The sequence below is a fragment of the Apteryx rowi genome, unplaced genomic scaffold (assembly GCF_003343035.1).
Source record: "Apteryx rowi isolate R43461 unplaced genomic scaffold, aptRow1 scaffold_73, whole genome shotgun sequence".
NCBI classification, from domain to species: domain Eukaryota; kingdom Metazoa; phylum Chordata; class Aves; order Apterygiformes; family Apterygidae; genus Apteryx; species Apteryx rowi.
This window is the reverse complement of record NW_020451016.1, coordinates 1767840-1795738: the sequence shown is the minus strand read 5'-3', so window position 1 is coordinate 1795738 and position 27899 is coordinate 1767840. Positions and strand designations below refer to the sequence as shown.

General features: G+C 37.0%; 1 protein-coding gene across 1 annotated transcript in view; it reads right to left on the bottom strand.

Annotated features, from left to right (window-relative positions):
- SPON1 (spondin 1) overlaps positions 1–27899 on the bottom strand; it is a 197691-nt gene that overhangs the window by 130756 nt on the left and 39036 nt on the right. The window contains exons 4-5 of the mRNA XM_026087745.1: positions 4822–4895; positions 1851–1973 (exon numbers count right to left, since the gene is read on the bottom strand). Coding sequence (XP_025943530.1) covers positions 1851–1973; positions 4822–4895 — 197 coding nt within the window. The remainder of the gene's footprint in view (positions 1–1850; positions 1974–4821; positions 4896–27899) is intronic.

Genomic DNA, 27899 nt, shown 5'->3' with positions numbered 1-27899 from the left:
GGTGTAATAATTGTAAAATTATTCCTAATCCATGGAATCTGTGAAAACCTAGAAATGGTCTCCTGTAATTCAAAGCTTTGCCCAATATCTTCCAGAAAATTTTTGTCTGACAGCAAAAGAAAATACATTGTTTGGCGAAAGCAGTTCTTCAGAGAAAAGCTAAACAGAGTTCCTATTACTTAGAGACTTTTAAGGCAAGTCAGAAAATAAGTAAAAAAAAAAAAGATGAGAAATATAAAATTTATAATCTTCTATTTCAGTCATGCTGATGACATAAGAACAGAATAGAAATTTTTCATGTGATGGCTTCACAAATAATAAGTGATTTACCACAGTCCATCATGAATAGAATTTCATTTTAATGTAAATTGCCACATGAGTTCAACATTCTAGAGAATAATGTTGACAATTGGTTTTCATTTTTAACACCACTACATCTGGAGAAAGATCTTTTTCTTAGCTTTCAGGAATTTCAATGTAAAATGTTATCAGCTGTTATCACTGGGCTTAATCTTGCTAACATTACAGGGTTATTTCTGCGCTCAAGTGACTCAGTGTGTTCCAATTTCTGAAGTAAAACATATTAATATACATCACTACTTTGCAATTGGGGAGAGATAGCAGTATATACAGTCTACCATTATGGTGAACTATTGCAACTTGCTTACTTTCAGTCATGCACCCATACTCTTAGTGTGTTCATTGACTTGGATTTTTAAAAAGGACATTTTTTCAGGTATTATCTCACTAAGTCACAGTAATTTTATAGTTTTCAATCATTTTCTCATGCCCTATTTCTAACTACCAGCTAAATCCACACAAATAATGCATATAGTGTGTGCCACTTAGCAGATACATAAATCATCCTATAGCCTAAAAGAGCATTCCTGCAATTACTGGCTCTTTGGCTTATTTCATCTCCCATGTATTATGCTGATAAATCACATTTGAACTATGCTATGTTCAACCTAAAACAAGAAGTATAACAGAATCAATGTAAGCAAAATCACTTACACTGTTATAACTATAAAAAAGTTGATATACAAACCACCTCTGAATTACATGACGACATTCTGACATGGTGACAGTAATACAAAAAAATTCTACATAAAAAGGTTATAATAAACATCAGCCACACACAACATAACAAAGTTTAAAGGCCAATAAATGCGACTCATTCTCAAAACATTTCCTAGCCTTTATTGTCACAGACTGTTGAGCCAATAATTAAAGAATAAATGCCTAATATGCATGTTTTTGTAACTTTAATTTTCTGCAGTTATGTTGATTATTGCAACAGCAATATTGATTCTGTAGTTCAGGAAGCCTCTTGCGAAGTTCAACCACTCTCACAGTAAAGATGAGTTTTCTTGTGTTCAAGCGGAATTTCCTGTGAAAACTTAGTTTGTGCCCATTGCCTCTCATCCTGTCACTGGGCACCACTGAGAAGAGTCTGACCCCATCCTCTTTACACCCTCCCATCAGCTATTTGTACACATTGATAATATCCTCCTGAGCCTTCTCTTCTCCAGGCTGACCAGTCCCAGCTCTCTCAACCTCTCCTCATATGAGAGATGTTTCAGTCCCTTAATCACCTTAGTAGACCTCATCACAAAGAAATCTTGAAAACATGATCTCATATGCACCTCAAAGTTCAAAGCTTTGGCAAATCACTAGAAGTCAATTGTGAGGCATATCACTTGCAGGAAGATGCATGAATTTCCAATATTTAGTGTTAGCAGTACTGCATATATGTCATAATTTACACTCCTGATGTGTAAATAAGTAATATTTTGTATCATAGGACAAGATCCAACCCCCATCACAAGTCCTAAAAGAATAATACTCACGTGGAAAATCTTTCGGATGTGTTTTTTCTGACCAGTTTCCATAAAAAGTTAGCCTGTATTTAGCAGTTCCGCAGGCACAACAGTCTAAAATTGGTTTGTCAGTCACACCTTCTGAGGCTGAGGCTGAAAAAGCAGCAATGAAAGTACCTATTGAAAATGGTTACAATTCAACATCAATCAATGAAAACAAAATTACAACAATAAATACTTCAGTAAGTAAATTTGAGTTAAACACTTTTTCTTCTGTTTATCTTTAATTTGGGGCTACATTAGAATAAACAAGAACCTTGAAATATCTGGATCGTATTCATGGGTGGATGTAATAATTCAAATCCATGTTTTTAAACACGCATGTGCCACTATGATTTTGGTCGCCTTCAGATTCAAAACTGGGGTTTGCTTCTGGTTATCTGATTGATAAGATCTCAAAGCACAGTACGCACAACTTTCTGGCCAGCCAAACCACATAAATTCTCCAGCAAGATGTAACGACCAACTGCAACAGCCATCCTCTGGGACCTCAGCACACACACAACAGAAATGATGCTTCTGCATACACACACTCCTGCTCACAAATGATTCTGTGGCCAGATCTGATAAACATCCCATGAAGAGGGCAGCTGGGAGCAGAATAATTCTAACAGCTCTTTTGGCTTCAATATCTCCAAAGACTTCTCAAAGAGAGAGGCAGGGAGCAGACATCAGGCTAGATGAGTTGTTTTCCCACAGCACAGCATTCCTACGGCTATCTTTCCTGAGGGTACTTCAGCCCTTTAGCTATACTATGACCAACAGTCTCCTGGACACATGATGCTGAAGAGGTATAGAGCCAGGAAAGTTGGATGCCACTATCAATTCCCTAAACTCTACCTGTCTCCTGAACAGGCCTTGTAAGAGCATGGGTCATGAGCTAGATGAACTGTTCCAGCCTGGATGTCATGGTCCTAAAATGTTCAACTCTGAAGAGCTTATCAGATGTGAACCTCAAAGCCAAAGCTGAACATAATCCAAAAATTTTAATCTAATCCATATCCTCAGTCTAAGTCAAATTACAGTAGCACTGTATTTGTGTCAATTAGTACATGTTCATGAAAACTGGCCAGCAATAAAAAGTCATTCTGTCATCTGTACAGAAAGGTTAAGGACTTGATCACATTGTCTCTTGTGCAAGTGAGCACAAGAAGTCTTACTGAAGCACCTGAAGGCAAGTTACGTACGTTTCTTCTCAATAGAAAGGAATCATGTACTTCCATCTACTCTGAAAGGACAAACAGCAATTCTGTATTGACCCCAAAGGCCCAAGCATATATTGCCTGTGCCTGAAACAGAAACCTTTTGTTATTAAGACCATGTGCTTCTATGTTTTCCCTCAGTAGTTAGTGACGTCAGGACACAGATCAATACAGAAATCCCCCAAACTGTAAACAGTCCCAATGGCCTTCTCCTTATCTAATATCATATGCAGACTAGAAGAACAGCGGTGTTGAAAAATGTGAAAGCTGAATTGTTTGGGCTGTTTTTAATGTTTTAAATAGATGAGGGTTAATACTTCAAATAGATTGAATAGTTAGCTATGGCCAAAGACTCCTTCCCCATCAGGGCTGACTAGTGCCAACTAACATTCTCCAAATATGACACTAATATTTAAAAACACAGCAAAAGTTAGTAAGTACAATGTTGACATAATTTCCAAGTACAGATACAAATTAAATTTATTTTAAATCCCTAGCTTTTATTTAATAGCCCTGCCTTTTTATATTTCAATCCTCTTTCTTTTCAGGAATATGAATCAAACCCACGGTTGTTGTTTACTCTGATGGCTTTTTACATCATATTCAACACTGAATGGGCAATATTATTTTCCAGCAAGTCTAGCATACATTTTTCCATATTTGAAACAGCACAAAATTATGACATATGAGTTTCTTGGCTACAGTCAGAGACTCCACATTTATTAAATACAATTAAATACTTTACTGGCACAAATTCAGCTTATTAAAAATGAAGGATAGCCTGGTAAGTACCTCAAAAAGGAAGCAGCTTTTTTGCAATTCTAAACTTGCAGGGAGAAGAAATAGGAATTATCCCATAAAAATTATCTCTGCACTTCTGCACAAAGTTATTACTTTTCAAAGAAATTTAGGAAGTCTCTTCTGGAAAGAATTATATTATGTGATGTGAAAGTTAAATCAAAAGTTGATAGACATGCTAGCATCAAGGGAACGGACAGTAGTTATTACACAGAAGTTAATAACAGACTCCTGCTGYTGCAAAGATGAAATATCTGCTAAAGGCAGACAACCAACCCTAACATTTACAACTGTAGCATACATATATTTACTTACTTATGGAGTAACAAAAGTAATACCATCTGCCAGCATTACAGGATGTAAGGGTCACTTTGCATATTTCATTCATTTTTTAATATGCTGTGTATTATGAACTGATGAAGGATTTCATAAAGTCCATGGAGAATTTAGCTACAAAATTCCCCATAGTTTTCAAAGGGAGTTTACAGTCCTGAGGTACTTCATAGAATTCCCCCCAAAATATGTATATATTGCTATGACAACCCTGGCTTTAAGAAGCCAGCATGAAAATAACTACAAAACACACTAGGAAAAACAGGAAAATGAGATTATCTTAACTTCCTTCACTTAAACAGACTTCCTGGGGAAGAGAAATTTACATATGCAGAAACACAAAGACTATCACTAAAAGACAATTCTACCTGTTTTTCCTTCCTCATGTGAATTTTAAAAACCTCTGCTATGCTGAGGTTTAGGCAATGACAGCCTGGAAGTAAAAGGCTTTCACACACAGATTGGGGAAAAAGGTAAAAGGATCATGTTTAGGGGAAAGCAAGGAAGATCCAGATGAACAGTATACATGGTAAGGAAGAACATGATTAAGTAGGAGATCCCAAACTTGAAGGTGGATGAGGGCAGAAAGATGCTTTACTTCATCTTACCTTGTTCACAAATTTTTTTGGTGAGGGAACCTTCATCTTGAAAATAAATTATGCGCTTCTGCACAATACTGGCTCTATAAAGAAAAAAAAAGTTTAAAATGCATTTATTCCTTTAAAAAAGAAGCTAAAATCACAAACTAGTAAAAGGACAGAACTGGACTACTAAAAATCTAGGTATACTAACCGCTACTGATAATACAAACAGTACTACAGATAGCATAGTATTTCAACTTGCAGTTGAATTTCATTACACTTTGCAGAAACTTGAAATGTTGTTACCTTTAGAGAAGTGCTCACAGTCATATGGTGGAGGTCGTAATGCTTATTTTTGTAAAACTGTTAAAGCTAGATCAAACTGAAAGGAGTGCAGAAAACTACAGCTTGCCCTCATTCATAATAGGGCTTGCATCATGTAAAGGCCAATGTGGTAAATGATAATCCAGGCAACCAACCAAGGCTGTGAAAACACAGAGTGAAACAGAGAAAAACGACATTGCCTTTCACAGAGAGCAAGAGCATGACCTGCCAGTGTTTGGTGCAGGGGAACTCCTAGGCCTCTTTTGTAGGAGCGAGTGTTTATGCTAGGGATAAATACAAGCCTGCTGCAAATAAAGTGAATGAAACCTAGAGTTAGTTAAATGTGTCTTATATTAATACGAGAACTGTTGTGGGACAATTTAAATGGTGCCAGAAGACACTGACCAAGTATGTGAGAAGCGGAATGAAAGCTTTCTCAGATATCTTTTCCAGGGTTTCCAGAAAGAAACAGGAAAAAAAAAAAAATCAGCTACTAGTAAGAATATGAGTCCAACAACAGCCAGCCTGTGACAGCCTCTTAGTTTTTATGGCTCTTGCATTCAAAACCAAAACTTGAAAGATTTTTGGATGCTACACTGCAGATGAGAACCTTTTTCTTCACACAGACTCATTAAAACACCTACAATTTTTGAAACATCATCAATCATGGTTCTTATAGCACTATACCATAAAACTGGCAAACAAGCACTTAGGATGATTAATAAAATTTAGACTAACAGTCCCCTGAGCTGAAATGTATTCACATCATCACAACTCACATTGTCAAGATAATTTAATATCTCATACGCCAGCCAGTTTAACTTCTTATATGCAGCCAGTTACTAGAGGAGGTCCTCAGGGATCAATACTAGGGCCAATAACATCTTTATTAATGGTCCTGGCTGATGGGCTGGAATGCAGCCTCAACAGGTTTGTGGATGATACCAAATTGGGGGAGCAGCTGGTATGCTGGAGGGCAAGGCTGTACAGAGAGGCTTTCCCGGCTTGAGAAATGGGTTGGCAGAAACCCCATAAAAGGTCAAAGGCAAAGTCCTGTATGTGGGCTGGAATAGCCCAGGCGCAACAGTACAGGCTGGGTACCCACTGGTTAGAGAGCAGCTGTGCAGAACAGGGCCTGGGAGCTGGGCCTGGTGGTGGACAAGCTGAACAAGTCAGCGACAGGTCCCCGCAGCAAAGGTGGCCAAGAGCACCCTGAGTTGCAGAGGCTCCTTAGCGAGAGCGTGGCCAGCGGCGCCAGGGACAAGATCCTTCCCCTCTATTCAGCACTTGTGAGAGCACATCTTCAGTACTATGAGACGTTTTGGGCCCCCAGTACAAGAACGACATTGACTTACTGGAGTGAGTCCAGTGGAGAGCCATCAAGGTGATTAGGGAAATGGAGTACACAATAAATGAAAACAGGCTGAGACAGCTGGGTTTGTTCAGTCTAGAAAGAAAAGGCTAGAGGGGGGAATCTTATCCCTGTCTTTATCTAATGGAAAGATACAGAAAAGACAGGGCTAAGCTCTTCTCAAAGGTGCACAGTGATACGATGCAAGGCAACAGGCAAGCTGGAAGATGGGAAATGCCAACCAGACATACAGAAAACCTTTTTCACTATGAGGGTGGTCAAGGTGATCAAACATTCGAACAGGTTGCCCAGAGAGGTTGTGCGATCTCCATCCCCGGAGATATCCAAAACTGGATCAGAAAAGTCCCTGAGCAACCTGATGCAACAGCACCTACTTCAAACAGGAGAGTGAACTAAATGAAGGGATTCCAGAGGTCCCTTCAAACTTAAATTACTCTGTGATCCTATGTATTAAATACCATTTTAATGTAAAATGCAAAACACACCTACACTGAAGAAAAATAAAAAAGTTTTTGGTAAAGGACTTCCCCAATCTGCACACATCAAAAACAGTTTGAGTATTTAATGTCAGAAATACTTCTTTTAGAAATAAAATGTAGAAAGATTTTTTGAAGCCTGAAGTTCGCTCACTCTTACTGCTGTAGTTATCTCATGCATGTGAAACACCAAGGGAACAGTTTCTTTTCTAACAACAAAATCTTCACAGCTTTCTGAGTCAGTGTCTCTTCAGCTGTGTTTGAAATTATGTATGGAGTGAATCATCTTAATGAAGCCAAAAGGAGTTTTGTTACTGATTCTAACTGGAACAGGATTGGCATCTAACATGAATGCATAAATACCCAAATTAGGCACATAACATTAGATATACTCAGATACAGTATTAAATTATTTTTAAAATATTTAGTTTTGATAATCAGCTTGTAGATTAAAGACTGACCAAAGAATCTGATCAGTATATTTACCTGCTTTTTATTATTACCACCTTTTATTGCTTATTTATGGTTCTGACATAACTTTTATTCCTCTGTAATAGTTCTGATTTTGACTAAAGAAACTTGAGTTTTGAGGCTTATAAAAACAGACTAAAAATTAAATTGCTAATTTTTACAGAAAAGTAAGAAAGCTTTAAGAACTTACACAAGATACACATCCACTTAGTCTGCATAATTCCTTTCTTGCATTTCTAATCTGCAGTGCTGTCTGAACTTAAAGGGAAGGGGAGATCCAGATGGTTTTCCTCTATATACTTACAGATTTAATGGAATTTTTAACTGACTTTTTCTCTCTGTGACTATCAACAAAACCAACCCATCAAAATGGGTAAAGGAAAATCAGCCCCCCCCAACACATCACATATTTCATTGTTTACTATGAAATAAGAAAGAAAAAGAAAAGAAACGACTTCAAAACCTGTTTGAGTGTCGTTACCTTCAAAATGATACTTTGAGATTTGTGTTAAAGCTTTTGCCTCACCATATTAAAAGGAAGAAAACCATATATGCTAGAAGCAAACTCATTTCCTTTTCTATACATCTAGTAGCACCTGTTTTAGCCCCTAAAATGGAAAAACCCTAAAAATGTTGTTTATTATTATTTCTGTTTTGCAGTTCTCAGCAAAATGAAGGAATATCAGGTAGCTTCTGTAATATGTGGCTTGGCAATACAACTCAGGAATGCTGACAGGYTGGGTACCAGTCGGTTGGAGCCCTTGCTCTGTCTTGGTTTGGTTGGAGCGTGAGGGGGGGATCTGCCCTGAGGGAACTGCCTGGAAGGAGATGTTCCCTCTCCAGCACACTTGCCTCAATGATTGTGCCATCCTGCTGAGAAAGGCTGCACGGGAGTCACATGTATTGCACTTTGGATATTAACAGACCAGAAGTGTCATAAGCCATAAAAATTCAGAGCAGCCTTGGGGATGCTCCAAGTCATCCGAGAAACCACGACTACTTTTTTTCTTTTTTCCATAGAAACAGTTTTAGATCATCTTCCTTACTCCTTTTGTCAAATCACAGCATCAACAAAAATACTCTTTTATTTTGAAGTGCTGTCTGCGGGTGTAATGATGTGACAAAAGAAGTAAGGAAGAGTATCTTTAAGAATTGTTTCTATGACATTTTTTAAGCTTGCATCAAAACCATGAAGTACAATAATAGAGTCGCATTTTAACAAAACAGATTTTGCTGGAGTAGGTGAAGGTATGCTGGATTTGAAAGCTTGTCGTCCTCTTTTTCCAGTTCTATCAGCTTTCAGGGTAACACCTCCTTAGAAGCCTCCTTCTCTAATGACATATATGGAATAGGTTTTAAGCATCATGCCAAGTCAGAGCTGACGTGAACCAAAGAAGTAGTGTGCGTGACACTCTGGTCGTTACCTCCCCCTTCACAACGGGCAGTTCCATTCCTTCCCTACGTGACAAACCACTCTACCTCTTTATCCACAAAGGTGCAGCATAATCTTTTTACGAAAAAGAACATTTTCATACGCTTTGCGGTATTAAATTTCTTGGCTTAGCATTACAACAGCTACAAATGCAGCAATTCCCAGTGTGGGACAACCTTTCTGATTTATACACATGGGAAAGAACTACTGGTACTACACTCAGTGATACTGCAAGAGGTTGCAAGAGGTTGGGAGTAAAAATCAGTATTTAAAAGCCTGTGAGATGGCAGGACAAAAAAATGCTTTAGGAAACTTAACAAAGAAGTTAAATGTGAATAAAAGAAAAAAAAAAAAAGCCTCACCAAGGAAAAATGAAAAGCTCCAGCTAAATCAGAGTCTAACTTTGTCATCAGTCATCAACAGGGGTCAGTACTATAAAAAACTTGCCTAAAATTATTTCTTTCTTGATACCTAACTTCGGTCCCTAACGTAGTTTTGTTTGTTTGTTTTTAAGTATGCTTTTTGTTTGTATGCTGGTATGGTTGTATGTAAGTATGCTGGTAACGTGGTTTGGGCCAACCATTCAAACTTGATATTCAATATTGTATAAAACAGAATAATATTAATGTCAAGTTCATCAGCRTTCCCATAACTCAGCAGTTACATCTCTGCACATTATGACTGCCTTTTCTCTAATACATTAGTCAGCTGGAAACAACAAAAATTACTCATTTACAATTCAGTGCATCCATACACACCAGAATATTCTTCTTCAGTTTTACTCTTAAATTCATTCCACCCATACTGTCAGAAAATACAGTTGAGCAAAACTCCACATCAAGAGCAAAGTATTCCAAATTTGCCTTATGAATATGTTCCAGCTTCAAAAACCTTCTGGTCATCCTTCATATCATACTTAGTTCTACCATTACACGCATGCACAGCAGCTCACTGACTTCAGGACTGATCTGGCCATCATACATAATACAACAAAAAGCTCTAAGGGAAAACACAATTATATATGCTGCTATGTTGCATTTGCCCTCAGAAAAACCCCTCTGTTCTTTGCTTGAATGGTCACAAGGCATAAATATTAAATTTAAAATCTCCAGAAAAAGACTCATACTGACAGGATCATTTCTGACATATACATTACACATCTTTTACTTGCAACAAAGAAAAAACAAAGGAAAAATAAAAAGATGAAGGAGTGAATTTGCCTAGGCCTCTTGAGCAAATTTCAGGTTCCTTAACACCCATTGCTATTTGTGGCCTGTAGCCTCACCAGGTATTTTGTTAGCCACAATTTTTTGTAGTAAGTACCATCTCCTTGGATTTCAAGACTAAGCATTATAAATCACACTGTAAAGAAGAGTTAGAAAATACTGGACAACACTGGTTGGAGGATATATTTACTTCACTATTCTGAGTACTAATTCAGTGTAGCAGACAGAAATCACAATCTATCAAAGGTGGGAGTATAGCTTTTATCAAGCTAGCGAGGCCAGAGCTGCAGTCTAGTCTGATACCACCTGATGGTAACATTCATTGAGCTAACTTGTGATAAGGTCTGATAAGGCGACAATTTCACAGAGAAGGCAGCATTTCTGTATTAACCAACAAATCCTAAATTCAAAACAAAAATAAACAACAATAAACAAATAACAAAATAACAAAAATAAAAACAAAAAATACAACTTGTCAAGCATGGTTTTATTCCTGCTTAAAAGGTCCATGCAACCTGTGTGACTCACCCACCTGCAGAGAGAACAAAGATTGATTCCTCTGGATATTCCAGGGAAGCAAGAAAAGAGAGAGGCAACCAGGTCCCCCTTTTCCGAGTGGGTAGCCCACTTCCCGAACTACGGCAGGAAGCAGCAGATGATGAACTGCACAGGGAAAGGCTATGTTTTAAACCTTCCCGCATGTGCTACTCCTCACAAGTCCTCACTTAGAAAATTAACAAATTATCACTGCTTGACCTCTGCTGATATGCCACTCTTGCACAGCAATCAGCAGAAGGCATATTCATATGTTAAAAGTATATAACAAGAACAATATACTAATTATGTCCATCACCCTTACAGAATACTGATTATTTAGTTGCATGAATTGTACAAATAATGTATTTGATGCTTTCCAAGACCAGAAAAATCTTCACCTCATTTCAGTAACAATACCTGAAAGTTAAAGCACTACCATGTATGACAGAACAAATTAACAGTCACTGTAAGTAGGCTAACTTGATTTGATATTAAAATGTTTACTATTACTTCTTCTTAAAAGAGGCTTTAATTTTATTAATGTATTTGCCTAAAGAAGTTTCATTTTGGTGCAGGCATAGATAGGACAGATACCTTCAGTATTTGAGGTCAAGTCAGATTCCCTAAATGCACTGTAACCGGACCTGGAACCATCAGAACGAAGAGACCTCCTATTTCCTTAGTGCAGCTGAGCCAGAGCTTTCAGCTTTCAAGAATTAACACCTTTAGCAACTGCATCTCTTCTATCTGGTCTTTTCTAAGAGCTTTCACTGACAGCTGAGCCTGCAGCCTGCTGAACATTCACACAGCTGATGCCAGGAGACACGGGATGTTTATGCTAGAAGACATGAGCGCAGGGGAAGGAAAGAAAAGAAAGGACTAATAAAGATAGAAGGGTTGAGATCGGCAGCTGAGATCTTTCATCCTTCTTCATTCCTAATGGGCAGTATGCAGGAAGAAGGCACATTCAAATTGTATTTGATAACTAGCCAAAAGATCAGTCCACTCATAAGACAAATGTAATTATCAAAGATGGTTCAAAATAATCTATGAAATTATTCTACATCATTAGGGAGGATTTCACCAGGCTCCTCCTCTATGCCTTGTCAAAAATTTGCTGCAACGAATTTGTGGCCAAGGACAGTGTTAGGGTGGTATCTCTGGTTCATGCAATTGTTCTGGTTGCAAAAATTAGTTGGAGTAAGGATCTACAGCAAGTATTGTTGAAAAATTCTGATAAATTTTTAGAGAACGAAATGAGAAGGAACCTGTGCAGTAGGTTTTTTGTTCTTCATGTTTCAATTCTAAAAATGCCAAAATCAATACATCCTTTTTATGTCTGATTAGCCACCATACCAGCAGCACTGGCAGCACTTTTGCTATAAAAGATCAAAAGAACAAATTGGTTCCAGTAACGTATGAATCCATAAGACCACCAATACCAGAGGTGTGCTAATCAGCCACTGTTTAGGAATGCTTACCAGCAGCTAGGACTATACATAACTTTGAGATATTCACAAGTACTGCCCCTGTTGTGATCCAGTTGTCTTCTTTAAAGTCTGTTCTATCAGGCTCATTGACAGGAAGCTCAGAGTTTCCAATACTTGTTCTGTAGACATTAATATTAATGAACCACGGATTAACCTTAGAAACTTTCAGTAACCTTATCTCTTAACCTATGCTCTAATCAATATGGGAGCAGAATGGCAATGCCCAGTCATTTACAAACAACACCTACACATGGGACTGAGGAAGATTTTGAAGAGTTTTAGTGCAAAATTACAGCACAAATCACCTTTGGTTCACTGATGGAATTTCAAAGTATATGGATGAAAGCGGTACATAAGGTATGTGTGCCTTGAACTGAACAGGACACAAGGAACATCCCCAAGCAGGCCAGCCCAGCAAAGAGACTACAAGAAGTCCTTGAAGTCTTAGGACAACAAAAGGTTCTGTGGGTTGGGATCTTACCTGATTTGAATTATTGTGTGAAGGGAATATGATATTGGAYGTTTGACTGGGTTAAGAGAAGGGAGAGGCTGAGTGACAGAAAGCTAATTTTGAATAAGGATTGGTGCAGAAGAGATTTATAAGTGGGGGAATCACCATGGGAATCAGTTGTGAATTAGTCACCTAAAGGCTGAAAGGAATAAGAATCAGAAATCTGAAGGGGACAATAAGGCAGATTCAGCAACTAAAGCAGCAGCCAACCTGGGACATATGATGTGAACAGCAATGGCAGTTACTAGAAACAAAAGGACTAAGACAGTAAAAAGAATTGCTGAACACATTATAACATGTTACATGAAAACTGGAAAAATACTCTTAGAGTTAAGGAAGTAGCAGGAAAGGTTAGAAGCAGGGCAAGCTCACAGTCTAGTCATCTCCCCTCGGTGCAGCAGTGGGTTGTCAGATGTGATTACAAAGAGATTATATACATTAGTTCCCCAAAAYGGGCTGTGGTAAAAAATATTGCTTGGAAGTGACTGACTCCTCAGAATGAGTTGAAGCCTTTCCGATAAAACAACATGTAGCAGAGCAGTGGTGGGGAAAAAAATAGGTTTCAGAAGCCTTGTGCCTCTGTGGGACTCCTAAAGCCTCACTGACCCAAACAAAGCTCATCATTTCATGGAGGAAGTGATTACAACTATGCTTAAAGGATCAGGGATTAAGCAAAAGCTACACAGTCTGCATCACCCCCAATCTTCAGGACAAGTAGAGCACATAAACAGAACTATTAAAGCAGGATTGTGAAAAGTAGTAAGTAGTAATGGAAAGGACTAGGATGATAAATTAACCTTAGTATTAGCTGCTTTAGGAAGCAGGCAGGGAGTAGAAACTGGAAGCCAGCAAGTGCAGTTAATTAGATTCTTAAGTTCATCAGAAACTCCTAAAGAGGAAGATGTTTTAGCATAACTGAGACGCATCAAGAGTGATTTGAGATACAGAAGAAAATAGAGCAATGGATTAAGCATAGTAAAGACAAGAAGAGGTCCTGCTTCAGATGTATGGAAAATARGTAACTCAGTTATGTATTTGAGATTGATACCCAAGCAGTGCAATTTAAACTTTTTCAATAGTCGGTTCAGATTTTTCAGCTGAAGCACAAAGAAAAACAAWTCTCCTGATCTTCAAGACAAAATGCAAGGCTTACATATCTGACGCTGCTTTTCATCACTGACAGTCATTTGCTTCCACCAAACATTTACAGAGAAAGAGAGACAGAGAAACACCACACACTTTGAAAATCAAAAACATACAGTTATCAGATACACTGATAGTGAGAGTGTTTTAAAAACCTAGATGTGCCCTGCAATCTTAAGCTACTGCTGACTGTGTGGTAATACCCTCCTGAGATTATCCTACCTGACTTTACTTCCATTGAAATCAATTACCAACTTCAATTTCACTTAACTGGAAGAGAATCAGAGCCTTAATTTCTTCTGATGCATAAGTAGCCTCTGGAAAACTAGAAAATTATAAGGACATCACTTAAAACTATATTCTTGCTGAGCCACGTTTTTTTTTGATAAAGACAATCCATAAAACACATCTGAAAGTATACTGAAATTTGTCTCCTTTTCATGAGTTTAACTTTATTTTATTTATTATTCTGAACATTCTTAGTACTTTGTGAGTAGAACTACAGGTGGTAGAAATATAGACTACTACTTTAAAACTAGCAAGAATGAAGAGCTATCTGTTTTTATTCCATTTATTGAAGACAATGTTATGTCTATGATTTACTCAAGTAAACTACATAAATGCCTGTTTATTAGTATTTATTACCTAAAGTAACTCTGATGAACAAGAAAACTCCCTTATGAACTATCAGAAATGATGGTACCTCAAATACATGGCGTCATCTCTGCAGTATGGAGCCTTTTTCTATTTTGTATATGAATTGCCTGTCCTATCATAAATATGTTAGCAAACAATTGCAAGGCATTTGTATCATGAGAAAGTACACCTTTTTTCCATGCACAGAACCAGTGTATATTCCATCTTCAGAGAAATCTATTAAAAAAAAAATTATGATAAGCAATCTCTACAGCTTAAACGAGCTGTCGGTACATATTTGGCTTATCACCAGGTGAGGTACACCACCAGTACAGTAAGCGAGCGCAGGTCAAGCCCATTATCCTCATAATGAACAGAGCTGGTTCCTTCTCAAGACACAGGCCCCTATGTCAGCAAGCCTATCTTCTCTGCAGCAAATGAAAACCCAGAAACTATTAAAGAAATCAAGTGTGTTTTCTGATGCATTGCAAGACTTTAAGCTACATTCTGCTGAAGCAGTGAACTGACTGAGCAACAAATCCATTTCTTCAGGAGAGCAGTGCAGAAAGCGTGCAGACTGCTGCTGTTCAGATAGTAAAGATACTTAATGCATATCTAATGAAGCAGAAAAGATTGAAAAAGTCGGTATCTAATTATAACAAGGAAACAAAAGGAATGGTCCACCCAACTGTTGGCTGAATTTTATATTTCAACCCTTTCATAAATCTCTTCAAAAAAAGTCAGGACAGATAAGTAGAAAGACACTAAGAGTCAATTGAACAGTCCAGTTTACACAAAGAGCAATTCATTTCTCGGTGATTTTTTTCCTTCTATCATTTCTAAAAAATTACAATAACACATACAGCTGCCCCTTTAAGGAAACAAATTGAAATTAGTTCAGTAGTGGTTCATATGAACAAAGAATCAAGATAAACACCATGTTCAGATTCTGAGACTCTAATTTATTTAATACCTTACTCTTGGAGTGTTTCCAGTTAATATATTTAAATCCACAAGAGAAGCTAAATACTATAAGGATAGTAGAGTCTGATACTTTGTAAATTCAGCCATTTGTCTTTCATACTGAAATACAGCTGTGCTTGAAATTTTAACTATAAAATGTTCTATGCAGAGCTGTTCTAGATTTTCATGGCCGTGCAGCAAATATTGAACTCAGCAAGCTAGAAAAATTCTGCTAATGCAGAAAATCTTATACATGTTTAACTTCATGTTTATTCATATGCCCTGAGAAAAATGCATAGTCTTTAAATACCTAATCGGATTATATTAGGAAGGTAAAAATGACCAGTAAGACCTGCCATCTTTATGACTAATTTAAATTAGACTTTGTAACATTTAAGAATTGCCATAGGGCAGTAGGCTTGAGACTATATGCTCCTAATTTCAAATCTCTTTCTTGAATCTACACCCATTTTCAGCAACGGGGGATCTTGCCAACATATTCTAACTGCACATTTTATTAAACCATCTTAGGCACTGGTCACATACTGGATCAAGTCTGTGGTTACTAAAATTAAAAGAGAACCACAGCGTATTAGTTAGCTTTTTCAATATCTCACTTCCTCATTCCTGGGACCACTTTGCCCCTCACTTTTGTTGATGTGAAATGAGACTACTATTATACTACAGTGAACAACATGTACGAGTATGAGATCAGGCCCACCGATGCCCTAGTTTGAACATAGAAACAAAATCACTTTCACTGTAATTTTAAGAAACAGTAAGATATTTTGATCCATAACTAAAATATGCATCTTAAAAAGTTACTCTTTGTTTTCTAAGGCATACTACATGAATACCTTCAAATCTTGACATAATAATCTCTTCCTTAACATGACTTATCATGCACTGAGAAAGCTTAATTTCAGTTCATGTAATTAAAAAAACTGATTTAGAACATTCAACAGTCAAAAATATGAACACACTTCTGAAGTCATCAACAGTGACTCTGATTTATGTTTTGAAAGAAAATCAAATTATGACTATCATGATTATTTCTATTCCTTTCCTCTCTTTGTTTCTCCTCAAAAATTGATAACGGCATTGAAGTCAAATTAAACATCTGTTTATAAAACAAACCAGAGCGCTACTGACAGCTGCTGCAGAATGGCAAATCTTCTACAGCTGTCAGACTCAAAATTAACAATGATTTTCATTTACAAACAGCAAACAATAAGAAAATGATGGAGTCTTTTTTTTTTTTTTTTTTGGCTACTTGAAATATATGAAAATGTAGACCTTACTAGAGACTGAGCCAGAAATAAATCAGCGTTTACTCTAATTTATCTCCCCACTTACTCAGAGCAAAATTCAGACAAAATCAAAGTTCAGTTCCAGAGAGTATAGGAAACTTTCCTCCGTAGATGTCTTAATCCTTTTGCTTTTTTCCGCAAGGCTATGTAAATACACGTAATAAATTTTTGAGGATTTATCCTTCTCCAATACAAGTTATGGTAAATAAAAAACATTTTCTTGATTTTTTTTTAATTTATATGGCCTTTTAAGGACTTAAAATATACTGATACATCAAACTAGCCAATTTTCAAAGTGTGATTAAAAATACTTAGTACCAATTTCATCAGAATTAGATGGCATGGATTTTTAGACTGCAATGTTAAAATGTTTAAAACAAACAGATTTGCTTTTTCATACGGTTGGAACTCAGTTGGAACCCACAGAACAGCTTAAAGTTCAGGGAGGTCATGCATATTTCAATACTTTCATTAGTAACTTGAATAATGGAGAGAGCAAGTTACTGACTGCAGTCARCATCAAGCTAAGTGTAAGCAAGGTTGATCAAAACACAAAACAGTTCACAAATTTGAGGAATTCTGAAAAAAAACAGTAATTGAATAACGTTAAATACAAAGTTCTAGTTTTAGATAAGAATAATTGCACAGAGAGGAACAGGCCATTGAGCCAGAAGTATTCAATAGCAGGATAAGGGAATTTTGTGGATCAAAAGTTGAACACAAGTAAATGTTATTCTCCTGTGGAAAAAAACAGCAGACACCCCAATGAAAGTACTTTCTCTAAGACCACATGGTGTCATTCTTTTGTCATATGTAAAGCATCCATAGGATGATGCCGCCCAGTTCTGGGTACTACAACTCAAGGATATGGATTATTTGGAGAAAGTTCAGAAGAGACTAATGAAAACAATCAGATATCTAGAAATTTCTCTATGGGAAATATGATTGAAGGAGCTGGGATTGAGTAATCTAGAGAAAAGACGACTGAAGGAAGATGCGGGGTGAAAAGAGGGCTAATGAAGGAAAGGACAGTACTGGAGATTAATGGGTACCAGAGGAATCATTTCAGCAGAACAGTAGCAATGAGAGGTAAGCATTGGTATCGGTTCCCTTATCRGGACTGTCACGCCTCCATTACTAGATGTTCAGAACAGCAGCGATGGATAAGTGTTGGCAAGGGGCAACTCAAGCAAAGTCAATCCTGTTGCTAGACACCAGAAGAATTAGGTATTTCACTGACATCCCTTCCATCATCATTTTCTATAGCTTCTCTATTTACCTTGAATTTTCAGAGCAGAAAGTGGAATTACTAGGAGGCATTACCTGACTTGCTACTTCATATGATTTTTGTAAGTGCATGATTTTAACACGTATTTTAATGAGTAATTAGCAGTCTCAGAATATTGCTGAACATGTAGAAGAAGCAAGGAAGTCCGTATCTGTAAGTGTTAGGAAATAAAAATAACAGTTTTGAATTGTGCATATATCTTTGCTAAGTACCAAACATGAATCCATTTGACTTCTGATCAATTCTGTGTTTCAGTCTGTAGTCAATTTCTAATCTTAACGATTAATCTTAATTACAATATTTCCCCAGAAAGTCTCTAGAAAAGGCAATGACGATCAAAAAGAGAACCAATATCAGTGTCTTAGCATAAAGAATGCTGTACTTTCCTTCAATTCCACTGCACTTAATAGGAGAGAATAACTTTTTAAGAACAGCTTCTATTATACAAGTATTTGTGCTAAATAATAACCATATGGACTCATGAGCGTAACTGCATATGCTGTTCCCATTTTCCACAAAATGCGCCATAGCACTGATTTTTTTAATATGAGATCTTCACACACGCATTTTCAAGGTACAGTGTGAAGCAGTTAAAAATATCATCATCCATAATGAAGCCATAGTTATAATCCCCCTACCGCTAGAGGAAGGCCCACCAGCTCTTCCCACTCTTTCGCAGCGACTGCGGGGAGCGTGCCGCCAGCCCAGCCCTGCTTCCGTTCAGCTCCCTGGCTGCGGCTTGGACCCTGCCCACCTCGCTCAGTATAAAGACTAGGAGGTGCTGGAAAAAGCAGGCCGGGCGCCTCTTCTGTAATGTGTTACCCCAAATCCAGCTTCATTCGATTGCTAGCATCCCCATTAGCTGGAGATATTAATATCTTCCCTCAAACTGGGGACAGTGGAATAAATTACGCACCCAAAACAGCATCCACAGAGTTCTGGCGGCAAGAGGCCCATTTGCTTCTGCACTCCAATCAAAAGCAGCAACCTTTAAGCAATCTTTAATCCTTTCCTCTTCCTAACGGCAAGAGGAAACACCTTCCCCACAAATAGGCAATTACAGCAAGCCCAGCTCCCATTCCCTTGAACGATTAGCACCATGGATATAAGAATTAACAGTCACCATCTTACAAACATTACAGAAAATCAGGGCATAAGCTTTATCCGCAAGAACGTGCCACATTATGAAAACAGTTGCAGAAATGCACACAAATTTACACACAGGACAATTTTATAAATAATTTCTACCTATATAAGACAACTGATGGCAAATATTCCAGTTTGATCCTATACGAAAAAAAAAAAAAATTAACTTAAAGTTCATTTTATAATATATTTACAGAAATATAAAATGAAAAAAGTGTATCAGAAAATTAATTTAAGTAAGACTGAAATGCACATTGGTACCTTATTAAAACAGAATACACTGGCTAGTCTGAAACCAACATTAAGAGTTCATTTCATGCAAAAATTTTATATTCAATACTTTCATTTCACTCCTTTTCTACTGCTTTGCACTCTTCAAGGAGTAAACCCATCTTTCAGTAGCAAAACTGTTAAACTACTGCTTTGCAACCATATACCATTATAAACAAAACAGCATATGAATGAATGAATCTAGCTAGATTTTATGATTAATACATTAATTTTGTAGTAAAAAAGATAATTTATAAAAGCACAAAACTACAAGAAAGTATTTACAACAAGTACTTTCAAAATATTGTGTGCTCCATTTTGAAACTAAACAAAATATTAAATCTGTGAGAAAGTGTAATGGTTTAGATTTTTGTTTTAAATATAAATGTGTTTAGTCAGTAAATCCAGAAGGAAGCTACTGTATATATTAAAATGCAAATATACATTTTTACAATCTAATATTAGAGCTGCTATAAATACAGAAGCTATATAGAAGTAGAGGAGATTATTTCTGCTTCCTAATACAATTACATTCTCTGTGGGTATTTTGCCTAAAGAATGAAATACAGGGCTGCAAGTTGCAGTTACATTGCAAGTATAAATTTTTTGCCTTGATTTATAAAAAACAAGTAAGTGGACCAAGAAAACAACATTTAACTTCTTTTTAAGTAATTAGAATAATAAGATACTATCATATAAATTTTTTTGTCTGCATGGCTTGCAGCGTCTTACAAAGTATCATGGGCCCTAGTTTGCACTTGAGGATATTACAGCACTGAAAAATGAGTTTAGCTGTACAGGATGACCCAGTGTGAAAGACAGAAATGGACTCAAATCTTTTCATTTCCAATCTATGTCCCTATGCATTTAAGACCATGCACATTTACATTACATTAACTCCTAAAAGTGAAGAAAGGGGAAAAATAAAACAGCAGGTCAAGAGAACCGTGTATGAAAATTAATAAATTTCCTCTATATTAAAGTAGTAATTGCTCTAAGAAATGCTACTATGTATAGAGGTATCTTAGATTGATATCAAAATTGTGTGGAATACATTGAGTGACTACACAAAATATTTGAAGCCACGCAAAGAACTATTAAGCTATACTGATACTACCTATATGCAAAAATGAGGTTCGTAAGTTACTCAAGTTGTCAAGTATTGTAGCTGACCAGAAAATTACAGTGTTTATTTTTTTTAAACTGTTAGTACATGAATTCTGGTCAGTTCTCTACATGCAGAGGACTTATTAATTCTACTGGGAGATTCAATATAGCTACGTATACTATGAGGACCATTACCTTCTATCATTCCATGAACAGCATATAGTTACTCCTGAGACCTTCTGCTAGGCAAGGAAGGCCAGCTGTGCTCTGGTTTCCCTCAGCCACTGTATTTCTGCATAACAGAAAGCTTTCACAAAATGCTTTATAACTGTGCTCAACCACTCCAATATTTTCTGAAAGTTTTGGATTTTCATTTAAAGTATTGTAAATAAGCAGTCAGGTAAAACAGTGGGAATCTGGATAATCATGTGGGAAGACCAAACAGGTAAGTGGGAAAGACAGCATTATTACTTAATATCCAATCCAAACAAGCTGAAGTTACTTTTTGGTTTTTCACACTTGAATATTTGGAAGGAACAAATTTGTTCAACTTGCTTTTGTGACAGAGAATCATAATATCAACATTTTTAATCTGAGAGAGTAATTCTGAAATGCATTTAATTCTGACCATTTCAGTTTGACATTTCTGATAAAGACTTATTGTGCTGGTCATATATTAATTCATGTACAACAGAGCTGCTCTTCTGCTTTATGGGTTTTGTTATCCATATGCCTCATGCTCCATTTGCCCCCCCAAAACTCCCTGGCTGGATCTAATCATGAGTTTTGAGTGTAGAGAAGAGATCTGGCTGCACATCAAGACAGTTTCAGCATGTATATGTATTTATGAACTCAAACCAACGTGGGGTTTTTGTGGCATTTGGTTCCTCTTTTAGACTTTTTGACATCACATCTCAATATAGTGTTTACTCAGAGTGAGATGCCAAGCAACCTGAATGAATATTATGCTTGAAGTTACAAGAAATCAAGAAGTTCATGTTCAAAAAGCTCTAGCTTGAGTTCATTCACCTTCAGCGATTTGGAGGCTTGAGAGTAAGAGGATTACCAGAATACATGCAAAGCCTGAAAACTGAGTATTATATCCAAAGCGCAGACCCATGCACTAGCACTGAAGTTGCTCTTGGAGCTATGATACCTTTGTTACAATGGCACAGCCACCTGTAAGATTTTTTCAATACATACACTGATAGACCAGATTGATCATAGTTTTTATTTGGAAGACTGTGAAGACTCTTTAAAACTCCTCAACTCTCTGGTTACTATATACAACCAAAAAGCAATGTAATTTAAATCAAGAAGATTACATATGTAAATAAAACAAAAAAATCACACTTTTTTTCCTCAAAAAGGATAAAACATTCCCCTAGACATGGGTCAAAAAAATTTTCCCATAAACAAACAGCAGAGAGATTATGACAAACACAGAGGATTTCTATGAGGGGTAACAGTACTAACAATATTTACAGACACTAGATTTTAATTTGTCAGTTGTTTAAGCATCATATGTATAGCAGAAATAAATAACTTGTAAGAACAGTTGCATAAAAGAACAGTGGCACAACAGATTTATTACTACTAAAACTATGCTCTCTACAGCACAAAAGGTATTCATATATAGGTTTAAACTTACTATATTTCAAACCCAACCACTAGCTAGGACTCTAGCATGATGCCATCTATCTGATCTAAATGCCATCTATGAGTGTCTGAATGTCTAAGTTAACAATAACTAGAATTAATTAGTTACAGCATTTATCACCATTATAACATTTAAAAAAAAATGTTAATAAAGTATTCTGAATCACTGGCCAGCACCACAGACGTTCGGGTTTATTGACAAGCTTTTATTCAGGTAGCTGTTACAGAACAGGTACTCTGCTGCAAGCCTTAATTACAAATGTTACATGTATCATACAAATCACATTCGCTGCCTAAGAACTCAATTATTCCAGGAAGCAATCAGAGCACTGTGGCTTCTTTTCTAAATGGTAAACTGAATATAACTTATCTGCATGTGCCCAATATTTACCACGTTAGCAATTAATGTGGTAAATTAGACTTGGTGAAAATCACCAAATGCTAAAGAAGGAAAAGACAATTACCATTTAGCAATACTTGACTCTTCATGAGATCTACAACTGGCAGATTTAATCAACTTAGATATTAACAGGATTTTCCCTACCATGAAATTTTAATATGTAGCAAGTTAAGAAGATTTACAAAACTTTCTTCATTCTTCTTTTATATTACAGATTTCTAAAAGTACTTGCAGAAAACTACTTTGTTCTGTATTTTCCAACAATTACTTGGATCAGACCTTCACCTACCTGTTCAGAGGTGTGACAGTACCACACTGAACTGAGACACCATCTTGAGGAATACAACTAACTGTTCACGTCTGGAAATCTGGGGCTAATAGTGCTTTAAAATGGGTTATTCTCCACCATAGCTAAGAAAATCATAATACATATTTATTCCCTTTATAGTCAGTGGTGTATATCACCGATTAAAATCCACACAACAGCAAGATTTAAGACTTCCTTCCCTTGTTAAACCAGATAAATCTCCATTGGCTTTTTTTGTTGCAGAAGTAAATACAGTTTTGATGCCTGAGAATGCTATATCTTCTCTTATGCAATTTGAAATAAGTGAAAATCTTACTCTGAAAAACTACAACATTAAGCTATAATACAACATTAAGCTATAACTAGAGGAAAAGTCTTCATATAGGATTGAATATTAGTCGTGAGACATTTAAATCAAAAAATGTAAGTGTGTGCTGTTCTACTTTTGCTGAAAGACTAAACCAAGCAGGGCAAGTCTATATGTGGAAAAAAAAGAAAAGAAAAAGTCTGACTCATTTATACAAAAAAATAAAAGCAGACTGGCCAGGTCATGGTTCAATCCCCTGAAAACTTCTCTGCTTCCATGCAAGGATATAAATACTATAAAGATCACATTTTCTGACTGATATGGTCATCATTACCTCCTAAAGATCCATCCAACTTTCGATTTACTTTAACATAAAGAGATAAAAGGATTTTGAGAATAGGCTCCTAGGCCCCAGGGGCCCCAGAACGTTCTCGGTAACAGTGGGTGGGTGGGTGTGATTAGATCTAGGCTGACCACTGTCCAATTGCCTATTATAAGATGATTAGTTTTTATATAAATCCTGCATAGAAAAATACTAAGTAACTCTCAATAAAGTTTTAATGGTATGTTTTTAAAAGATTTTATACATGAAAAGTATTCTGAAGAACCCAAAAATAGAGTAATTAAGGTTTAGAACATAAATATTTATCAGAAGATGAAGAAGTGACCTGCTACTCCCATATTACCGTAAGACACCCCGGTGTCCAATCAAACACAAGAAACAAGGGAAAGTAAATAGGGACAGAAAGAAGAAATGTTGTGTCATGGACAAGAAGGGAAGCAGACTGCACCCAGCATGGCAGCTCAGGATGGCGCAAATGGATGTCTAACCACAGAAGCAAGACGTTGTAAGCACTTTCCTCATCATGCCAGCTTTTGGGTAGCTTCTGAAGCTAGCGCTGATGCTGGGGCAGCTAAAAGGATTTTTATTGCTAAGAAAGATCTTAGTGCATTCTGTTGATTCACCTTTCCTTAATAACTTTGTTCCACAGAGCAACACTTTGTACCCAAATACAAATGCTGTGAGGAGGCTGACTACACAACCTGACAGCCGATGATGCAATTCCATTCCCATGGATCCTTAAAATCAAGGTGCTTAAAATCATCTTGCAGTGTCCGAGGGCATTCAAAAGGTAATACAATATTTCTCCCTTGATCTGCATAAATCAGTTTAGGAGCTGATTATGTTGGAGCCTGTGTACCTTCCTGCAATTGGATTTAGCCACCTAGGGTTCCTAGCTTACGTCAGGCAAGTAGAAAGAGTCCCTTAAAATCTGAGGGTCTCCCAAACAGTCTCCCAAACAGTTTGTAATATTTAAGTACAAAAGTCTTCTGTCTTGTGTCTTCAGTGAGACTGAAGCGTAGGCTTCTGCTTGGCCAAAGAGAGGCTCAGCCAGTATTGTTTGTATCCCCAAAATACATTCAGTAAACTGACAGTTATGCATTTCAATAAAGAGTCTGGAAGGAGTCAAACCTTCAGGCTATTTCATTGTAATCAGTGACTGGGAATGAAGAGAGGGGATGAACTGTTTCTGACTAAGCAATTATTGTGTGACATGATCTTAATTTGTCTTTTTTTTCTTTTTGAGGAGGAGGGCAAGCTTAAGTTTTAACACAGAAAGACATGTTTTAGAAAGCAAAGTAGTGTTCATAGGAGGTCAAATTCTCCTAAACTTTGTATTTTGCAGTCACTCAGAAAGCTGGCATTACGCACATACTTGCTCATGCCAAAAGACGTCAGCATTCCTTGCTGAACCTCAGAACTAGATTACTATTTTCCTGTGTCGCTTTATGCTTTTCACAACCAAACTGATCGTGCGCACTGTGCCTAGAAAGCCTTAAGAAGAATTCTAGCCAAATGTGGTCTACCAAGCATTTCTATCATCAAAGGTATCAGACTTAACTAAACCAAGAAAAAAAATCCCCCAAAACTAAAGTACTAGTCCAGAAAAAACTTCCTGGAAGCCTCTAAACTTACTCTGAATTTGTAGTGGTTAAATAAGAACAATATTTGGCATATAGAACAGTAATAACTTTTAAAAGCTGCATTTAACTTGTGACTATATTTAACTCTTCTATAAATTGAAGTCAGTAGACCAGAAGGTTGTGAAAGGAAGAGTTTTACCCTTCTGATTCAGAACAGGGTCCAAAACAGTCATTCTGTCTTGGAAATTCTAACAGCAAGTGATCAGAGTCTCCAAGAACTGAAACAGATACATATAGATAATAAAAATTATTTGCACTCCATCACATACAGAGAAAATAAAAATACAGAAGACTTTTGCTTCCTTTAAAGTGCAGGGTTTCAGAATTTTCCCATGATGGGTTTGGACATTACTATTTATAATAGTAGCTGCTTTTGAAGTGTTGTTTTTATTATATCATTGAAGCTCTCACAAATGACAGAATAACTGTGAAAGCTGTGTCCAGCATTTGTATGCCACTCTGTGGGAGGTGACCATAAAGAAGGTTTATAAAGAAGGCTTACTGTAAACCCTGTAATTCAGATATGGTCAAAGCTTTACATTCGAAAGGAAAAACGTAAATGTTCTTAGCAATCACTGATGTGTTTTTGGCGTTATGTATGGTGCCAGGGAGGACTGCGCTGAATGCCACATTATAATGTTAATTCCTAGCTTCAGCAATCACAATAATGGTGACTGTTTCATTCCCTCTTTGAATTGTTATCAGGAACAGAACAGTCATTTTCCCTCCGAGGTCAATAAACAAACCATTAGGCACAAATCTATTTTTCAGTTAATTTTTACTGGAAAGTACCTAATAGATTTTTTCTTTCACTTTTACCAGAGCATATGCATCCAAGATACCTGCATGCCCTATAAATGGGTGGTCATAACACCAATTTTTTCCCCTTTTTTCATGAATTTCAATTTCTAAGATGTCCTTTTAGCTGCCCAAATGGACTATGGGAACAGGTGCCAGTCGAGTAATCTAACTGTTTTGGCACTTTTTCATTTTGTTGGCGCTGTTGATGTTCATCCAGCAGCCTAAGTTTATATGCTGCTGATTTAATCTGTATATTCTTTAAGGCAATGACAATTTCATACTTTTGCATGTATAACATTGTGATTGCTGTTCTGACTGCGTTAACTTTTTGAGGATCTCTTGAGCTTTCTGCAGTAGTGTGAGGTACGGTGTGAAAGAGAGTTGAACAACCAGTACAACTTGACCCRGCAGAGAAGGGAGAAGGAAGCATTTATCGCAGTTTCTATAGTTAGTGGTACTTTATGCTACATTCCTTCACAGCAAAAAGCCCAGGCAGAACCACCATTAGCCACAGATGTTTAAGTTTTAATGAGTCTTGGTTCATTTTTTTGGTAATGACAATTATAGTTAAGACAGTAATGAAAAAATCCACTGAATTTGTGTTGTCGCATATCATTACTGGATTAAAGTTTAATTTTCTTAAAGCCACTTTACTACTGGTGGGCTTTCTGTTTAAAAGGATTCATAAAACATCACCACCTTATTTCTTTATGATAATGAAGTAATAAGTGGCTCAAGCAATAATACATTACACAACTAAGAGTGAGACAGTCCTGAGGGCAAAAGGAAATAGCCTTACTGATATTCACAACTACTCAACAACACTGAAAGAATCTTCTTGAATGCTGAAGGAACTCTTCTGAAAATTTCAATATATAAACTTTAATACATAACCTGTCTGGCCATCCAGCATGCAGTTTTGTTACAACTGGGTGTCCGCTTGACTCCCTTGAACAAAAAGGCCTGTAGGTGGATTCTTGGACTGCTTCAGTGCACATTAAAATGGATCACCTTAAACCAAATTATTTTGCTGGTACCAAGAGGTAGCAATGAGAAGTGGTCTGCCAAAGATTTGAGACCATTTCACAGCCAGTGTCAGAGCTGAGACTAGATCACCCTTGCAGATGTGGAAGAGGTGAGGGTTTGCCTCTGGTGCCAAGGAGCAAAGGGAGAAGGAAGAGAAGCATAGGGTGAGAGGAAAGCACCCGCAGATCGGCTTCCTAGTTGCACCTTTGCAGTCTGTTCAGAAATCAGTTGTGATTTTAACATTACATTCTCCTGAACTGGACTGAACTAGACTGAACTACCTGCAGCACAACCTTTGTGACAGTATCTCTTTAAAAGCCTAGAGCAGTTCGGTATCTCTAAAGGTACTCCCAAGACTGAGAAGCTTCTTTGAAATTCTCCGGTCTACTGCAGGGCACATCTTAGCAATTGCAAATGCTTATCCCTGACATAAATTCAAGCAAGCAAAGAAATCCCAGTTGTCCATGAGTATTTGACCAATCTGTCCTATTAAATATGACAAGCAAAATCTTAAGATATGGAACAATGTTTCCCTGGCAGGAACAGATCCTCTTGCACTTTCTTCTGATACTCTTCATAGTAAGAATTGCCTTAAGGAGTCTACAGACAAGCGAGTGGCCCTACAGCACAATGCACCTATGTAATTTGTTGTCTTTGTCTACTGTTCAAACGGCATGAGTACACATGCAACAGAGCGTATAAATAATGAGAAAACATCAGTAAGCGTTCACCAGCTCTAAGTAATGAAAAGTAGGCACCTCTAAACAGACACATCTGTTTTTACTGATAAAGGTCCATTTAGAAAATCCTGACTCTACAGAATGTCTCTACCATTTCCCTCAACTAAGACCATGTTTTTTACTCAACTCTCAACCAGATGGGTGCAATTTTGATCCCAAAAGTTCTTAAGTTTTAGA